Source organism: Stigmatopora nigra, chromosome 4, assembly GCF_051989575.1.
Source record: "Stigmatopora nigra isolate UIUO_SnigA chromosome 4, RoL_Snig_1.1, whole genome shotgun sequence".
Classification (NCBI taxonomy): domain Eukaryota; kingdom Metazoa; phylum Chordata; class Actinopteri; order Syngnathiformes; family Syngnathidae; genus Stigmatopora; species Stigmatopora nigra.
Window position 1 is genome coordinate 3,991,600 of NC_135511.1, and position 7,237 is coordinate 3,998,836.

The window sequence follows — 7,237 nt, forward strand, 5'->3', positions numbered from 1 at the left end:
CAGTGACCTAAATTAAATTCTATATGCGATCAGCAAAAAGGTTATTGTGGACAAAATTAAAATTCAGATTTATCAAAATTAATGACTAATTACAGTCTTTAATTAATCATATTATAGGAATCCTTCATTAAAAGGTTCGCGGGGGATGCTGAAGCCTATCCCAGCTGACATCCGGGCAGAGGCACAACCTAAATTGGTGGGCACTAGGACACAGACAACCATTCACTCTCACACTCATACCAAGGGGCAACTTAGAGTGTCCACTCAGCCTACCATACATGTTTTGGGAATGTGGGATGAAACTGCAGTACCCGGAGAAAACCCAAGCGGGCCCGGGGAGAACATGCAAACTCCACACAGGTAGACCGACTTGGATTTGAACCCAGGACCCCAGAGCTGTGAGGCAGACGCACCGACCATTCAACCCACCAGGATGCCCTGTTAGAATCAATTTCTACCAAAGTGAAAAACTACATCATTCATTTCCAAAGTCCAGAATATCACAATAATGATCCACCTTTTTTTTTTGTTTGTATATTTTTCATAGTTTCTCCTGCATCTATAAACCTTAAGATGTCTCTATCTTTTGTCGCAGCGCTGGGCAGACGGAGCGTTCGGCCCTCAAAGTTCTTCGGGAGCAGCTGTTTTCACATAAGTCAGACCTCCTTTGTGCCTTTAAGAGCTGTGACCCCGACAACACGGGTGAGAAAAACGGGGCTCGGCTTTCCTGGTGGTGTCAGTGGGATGACAAGGTGGGTGTTGGTCAGGTAAAGTGTCGGTGAAGGACTGGGCGTCGTCGGTGGAGAGTGTTATGCGACTCAATCTGCCATGGAGGATGATGCGGTCGCAGCTGGTGGGCAGCAAGGGCAACGACACCCTCATCGACTACCAACTGTGGTTCAACGAGCTCGCCATCAAAGGCGCCGACGCTGACGTATGCGCCATTTTTGTCTTTCTTAAGCCATTGGCTGGCATTGACGGTGATAAAGAATCCACTCCATATTATTGCTCGTCCATTACGGTCAATGGCACATATATCAGCATTTATTTTTTTCAATATTAACAATATTTTTGCATGTACATGGATTTAGTTTTGTTTCAATGTGACATTAATTTGCATTTACAGTGGTACCTCGATTTACGATCGCAATCCGTTCCGAGACTGTGATCGTATGACAAGCATATCGTAACGCAAGCGGACGTTTCCCATTGAAATGAATTGAAAACAAATTAATTCATTCCAACCCTCTGAAAAAAGGCCAAAAACAGGATATTAGACTGGAAAAAAAGGTTTTATTTCTTCTAATTCGCCATATATTGACAAAGTAATAAATAACGAGTGGTTTAATAGTAATAAAATGTGTTTAATAGATGTAAAATTAGACGTATTTCGACGAGGCGCTGAGAAAAATGACACACACGGAGGCGTTACAAGAAATAAAACCTTTTTTTCCAATCCAATATCCTGTTTTTGGTGTTTTTTTTCCAGAGGGTTGGAATGAATTAATTTGTTTTCAATTCATGTCAATGGGAAACGCCTGCTTAACAAATAAAGTGAACCCAAATTTTGCTGGTAACCAGCTGGTTCCTTTTTTTTTTAAAACTGTGGCACCTTTTTAAAACAAACCGTATCAATAATCCAATTGCACACAAAGTATCACAACATACCACCAAATACATCACCAAATACAAATACATTGTCTCTAAATAATGCTAAAGTGATATCCTATGACACATGGATTGAATGTAAATACAGTCTCTCTCTCTTCTCCTTCTTCTTGAAGCATATTGACCAGTGTCTGCTGGAGACTTTGTACCGCCATCGGTCCACTTTGGAGACCATCTTCCGCATCGTGGACACAGATAACTCAGGTCTGTCTGCAATTTACATCCTCCTTCCTCATTTACTTCTGCGTGGTGACATCATCGCGTAGCGTGTCCCAGGATATTTGAGTGCATGGGCCAACGTGCCTTGCGCTAATCCGCTTGTGACGTCCTCTGGAATCCTCCCATTTAAGAGGGCGATTAACCCACTGATCTACTGCGTTTTGCATCCAGTACGTCCAAAGCAATACAAAGTGTTTGTTTGTTTTTTCTTTCAGGCTTCATCTCGCCGTCTGACTTCCGCCAGACGTGGAAGCTGCTGAGCGCGTACTTGAAGATGGAGATCACGGACGAGGCCATCTCAGAGCTGGCAGAGACCATCGACAGCAATCGCGACGGCGCCATTGACATTGACGAGTTCATGGAAGCCTTCCGCCTAACGGACAAAAAGAGTCGGCTGGAGAGGGGGCGCAGCATGTTCATGGCCACTGCGCCTGACCTCGCCATCTACGAGGAAGACCAACACGTTTGAACATCTCACTTCATCCACCTTTGGGAGGGATAGTGGGTTTGGGGGAGTGGGTCCGCAGCAAATTATGACAACTGCCTACAAAAAAAAAAAAAAAAAACTAAATGGAGCTACTCCAGGGGTGGGCAAACCTGTTCACTGTGGGTGCAGGTTTTTGTTGAAACCATTCCAGCACAGACACTTTGACCAATAACATTTCTGCAGAAAACAAGAAGCACCTGACTGCAATTCACTGATTGCACTTGTTGTAAGACAACCAGATTGGTGGTGAAAAGGTGTCCTCTTGATGGGTTGGAATGAAAAGCTGCACCCACTTCGGCCCTTTGTAGAATAGTTTGCCCACCCCTGAGCTAGTCACTTAAACAGTGCCTCTCCATAAGCTGAAGGGACAAAATATGTTGAAATGATTTTTGGGTCCTAAAACCTATTTTATTGGCCAATGGACACATTTATTCACGTTCTGTACCGCACATCTTTTTAAAGTTTGAGGGGGCTGCTGGAGCCTGTCCTAGCTGACTTCGGGTGGATGGGCGACTACACCATAGACTGGTCGCAAGTTAGTGGTAGGCAACCACTCACGCTCACAATCTGCCACCTAGTGGGGATCAAACCCAGAGTGCCCACACCAAAGTCAGGGGGAAGAATCACTGCACTATTGGAAAAAATTCATTGAAACTCATTCATTTTCCATACTGCTTATCCTCACAAGTGGGGTGCTGGAGGCTATTACAGCCTACGACAGGCAGCAGGCGGAGGACACCCCGAATTGGTTGCCAGCCAATCGCAGAGTGGGAATTGAAACCATAGTACCTGCACTGGAGTTAGGCAGAACAACCACCCATCAGGTGGCTTATAAATGATGGTTGTCATATTTTAGGGTGTGGTCAAAGTCGGAAAAATGTGCATTATGCTTGTGAAGACCTGAGTTGGCAGAAAGCAAATGTGCATCTCTTGACTTGTTTTGTAAACTGGAGCTGACTTTCATTTCATCAGGCCTGCATTGCTATTTCTCTTTCTGTGTTCATCAAGCTTGAATGGCAGCCATCTTTTGAAAAATATTAACAAAAGTTGTAACTGGGATTTAAATAAAATTCCACCATTGGTTGATGATCGCAGCCATAAAACATGAACGGATAATTATACCGAAATAATACAATGGGCATATGATTGTTAACGCGCAGATGTCATATCTAAATGATTTATTGAAAGTAAACAAGCCTTTGATGGAAATCATTTCAAAAGTAAAGATTGTCCTTAAGTTCTCTTTCAGTTCCTGAATTCAGAACTTAGTGTTGTGATCAAATTCAACTGGCTGAGTACATGCACAGAGGTGCGGCTTTGTTTCCAGTGATTTATACTTTAAGCAGGAAATGATGAAAATCAAAAGCCGGACTCACTTACTCAAGATGACCGCCCAGGGACTCATTCTAATTTTTCTGCTTCAACATCAAGGTAATCTTCTTTTTTAGATGGCTTTGGTACTAAAACTGCTTAGAATATTTTGCTTGGGGAAATCTCCAATGTACACTAACATGCAATGTAATGTAGCTCAGAGTCATCCTGGGTGAAGCTACATTTGGGTGAGTGTCATTTCTCACTGGTGTCTTGCAGTCATTCTCGGGGATGTCATTTTCATCTATGCCAAGAAAGGCGACTTGGTCTCTCTACCCTGTAGGCTCCAATCCTGCCATGATCCAGACTGGGTATACACGTGGGACTTTAACACGTATGTATACGAAGTGAAACATGGCCAAGTTCAGGCCAGCTCTAAAAGAAGTCATCGCTTAAGCCTGAAGAATGACTGCACGCTGCTCATCAAGAGGGTGACGGCCGAAGACGTCGGTTACTTCTCGTGCGATCCGCGTCAACAGAGGGAGATTGTTTATTTGTCAGTGTTGACACGTGAGTGCTCTGATAAAACGTTGTTTCTTAGGCTAGCCGTGACCCGTTAAGTTGCCAATGATATGGACTGACCTCTCTTTGTCCCAGTAAAACGTGTAGGACCGTCTAAGTCTGTTCTACCAAAGAGTTTTTAGACAAGATTGCCGTATTTTCGCGCATATAAGCCGTATTTGCAACAAAAAAAGGACTGAATCAAGGGTACGTCTTGTATGCGCACATGTCTTACGGCGTTGGATACTCATTTTCACCAGCAGATGGTGGCAAATTAACATTTGCTATTTGTTGGTTATTTTCTGTTTTGCAGTAAGAAAAAAAATGGCTGAATTACTAATTTCCTAATGATAATTGACCATAATAATGTGCTTTTGATTCATACAGTATCTCAGGAATACCACGTGCAATGATTTTTCTCAAGATTTTCCCTTCAAAGTAACACATTTGTACTTCCTATTAAAACCATGAATATGGAGGTGAAAACTGTAAATCAAGCGGCAGCTTATACAAGAAATTGTAAAATTAAACGATTTTAAGACAATTTTAAGACTAAATCAACACAAGATGGCAAAAGAATTAAATTTCAAAGGTAAACAATTTTCAAAGGAAAACAAATTTCAAAGGTAAACACATTTCAAAGGTAAACAAATTTCAAAGGTAAACAAATTTCAAAGGTAAAAACATTTTAAAGGTAAACAAATTTCAAAGGTAAACAAATTTCAAAGGTAAACAAATTTCAAAGGTAAACAAATTTCAAAGGTAAACAAATTTCAAAGGTAAACAAATTTCAAAGGTAAAAACATTTCAAAGGTAAACAAATTTCAAAGGTAAACAAATTTCAAAGGTAAACAAATTTCAAAGGTAAACAAATTTCAAAGGTAAACAAATTTCAAAGGTAAACAAATTTCAAAGGTAAACAAATTTCAAAGGTAAACAAATTTCAAAGGTAAACAAATTTCAAAGGTAAACCAATTTCAAAGGTAAACCAATTTCAAAGCTAAACCAATTTCAAAGCTAGACAAATGTAAACAATGTTTATAGGTAAATAAATGTCAAAGGTAAAAAAATGTCAAAGGTAAAAAAATATCAAACACATTTCAATGGTAAGCAAATTTCAAAGGTAAACACATTTCAAAGATAAACAAATGTCAAAAGTAAACACATTTCTAAGGTAAACCAATGTCAAAGGTAAATGCATTTCAAAGGTAAACAAATGTCAAATGTAAACAAATGTCAAATGTAAACAAATGTCAAATGTAAACAAATGTCAAATGTAAACAAATGTCAAATGTAAACAAATGTCAAATGTAAACAAATGTCAAATGTAAACAAATGTCAAAGGTAAACAAATTTCATTGGTAAACACATTTCAAAGTTAAACAAATGTCAAAGGTAAACAGATGTCTTAGGTTAAGAAATTTCAAAGGTAACCAAAATGAGAAGAGAATCAAAGCTACCAGGGAAAGGCTTGGCACACACCTAACACTGAAATGAAATTGACAAGGATGCAATCAAGAAATAAACAAACAAAAAATACTTGTAATACAGACTTGGAGAACAGGTGGGTGACACATGTGACAGCAGATAGACTGAGACAAGTGACAGAGGGAAAGAGCCAAGACTAAATCAACACAAAATTCCTCAAGAATACGAACCGAACATTATTTTGCTGTTAATGGCACTGAAACATGATAATTTATTGCCAGTCCTTCCAACTTTTCTGAGGTCTGACCTGTTGGCTTCTTCCCTGCAGTGACTTTATTGCCTCTGGACTCGAATGGTGAGGTGGACCTCAGGTGCTCCTTGGCCTACCGTTGTCCTGCCCAGTGTGTTTCGGAAACTGGGAAATTTGCCTGGCTGGAAGAGGAAGGCCAGGACCTTACAAAAGAAGCAGTCCTGCAAGACAACTGCACGTCCAAATTAACAGTACTTCCTGCCGCACCTGAGAGGACTTACACGTGCCAATATAAGTTAAATAATGATGTGATAGTCCAGATTCAAAGGACATTTGTCTTCTTGAGTAAGAACGCCAGCGAATCTGGCAACATGTGGGTCATCAATGCCATTCGGGTAGTTGTCGTCATTCTGATGCTTTTGTTCTTCGGCGTGCTCTTCGTCAAAGTCATGCTGAAGTCCAAAAGAAATGTTGGCCGGCCTACCCAAGTTTTACAGAGCTTGTGACTCGTTTCATTCATTCTGTTCAAACATCAATGACTCGAAATGTATTTCATCAGGGTTTACCAAGCTCTCCACAGACAGCCATCTTATGAAAATAAAGAGTATGAAAAACAGTTCAAACTGAGATTTAAATGATTAAGCTGGAAGAGGGCAATTTTGTAATGGAGACAAAATATAATGGATTGTGTGATCCGGAGAAGGAGAAAAACTGAAATAAGATCCCTGAATATCTCATTTATTTTTGTAAGTATCCGATCATTATGATAAGAAGCAAGACTTATTTTTTCTCTTGTGCAAGAATGACCATCTTATCTCAATTTAGTTTCTTTTGAACCCTCGTATTGTGTTTATGCAAACTTCTTAATAATTTGTATTTTAAGATTTTTTCTGCGATATTTTTCTTTTCAATTTCTACCATTTCATGTATGCAGGTACAAATCTATTCTCCAATGCATTTTATATATATATATATATATATATATATATATATATATATATATATATATATATATATATATATATATATATATATATATATATATATATATATATATATATATATATATATATATATATATATATATATATATATATATATATATATATATATATATATGTTAAAAAATAGATGACTGAAAAAATATTTTGAAAAGTAACATTTTCAAAGTAAAATGTGTTGAAATCAATCATTTCCTCTACTGTTTAAAAATAAATATCTCATCTCATTTTCTAAACCGCTTTATCCTCGCAATGGTCGTGGGGGGTGCTGGACCCTAACCCAGCAGACTCCGGGCCGGAGGCGGGGGACAG

General features: G+C 39.1%; 2 protein-coding genes across 2 annotated transcripts in view; both read left to right on the top strand.

The window, feature by feature from the left end:
• The window catches only part of ppef2a (protein phosphatase with EF-hand domain 2a), a 20,265-nt gene extending 16,797 nt beyond the window's left edge, over window positions 1-3,468 (top strand). The window contains exons 14-17 of the mRNA XM_077714363.1: window positions 596-702; window positions 768-934; window positions 1,785-1,872; window positions 2,103-3,468. Of these exons, the coding sequence (XP_077570489.1) occupies window positions 596-702; window positions 768-934; window positions 1,785-1,872; window positions 2,103-2,356 (616 nt within the window). The 3' untranslated portion in view covers window positions 2,357-3,468. The remainder of the gene's footprint in view (window positions 1-595; window positions 703-767; window positions 935-1,784; window positions 1,873-2,102) is intronic.
• A 155-nt stretch (window positions 3,469-3,623) lies between these two features.
• LOC144195033 (uncharacterized) lies at window positions 3,624-6,862 on the top strand. Its single transcript, XM_077714365.1, has 3 exons — window positions 3,624-3,805; window positions 3,965-4,255; window positions 6,003-6,862. Exons 1-3 carry the CDS (start codon window positions 3,724-3,726, stop codon window positions 6,428-6,430), a joined length of 801 nt encoding a protein of 266 aa, XP_077570491.1. The 5' UTR covers window positions 3,624-3,723; the 3' UTR covers window positions 6,431-6,862.
• The last annotated feature ends 375 nt before the right edge of the window (window positions 6,863-7,237 follow it).

Coding starts and splice junctions, on each gene's coding strand:
- LOC144195033 (XM_077714365.1), top strand. CDS start 3,724: ATGATGAAAATCAAAAGCCGGACTCACTTACTCAAGATGACCGCCCAG. Junction 3,806..3,964: donor TTTTCTGCTTCAACATCAAG/GTAATCTTCTTT, acceptor GGTGTCTTGCAG/TCATTCTCGGGGATGTCATT. Junction 4,256..6,002: donor TTATTTGTCAGTGTTGACAC/GTGAGTGCTCTG, acceptor TCTTCCCTGCAG/TGACTTTATTGCCTCTGGAC.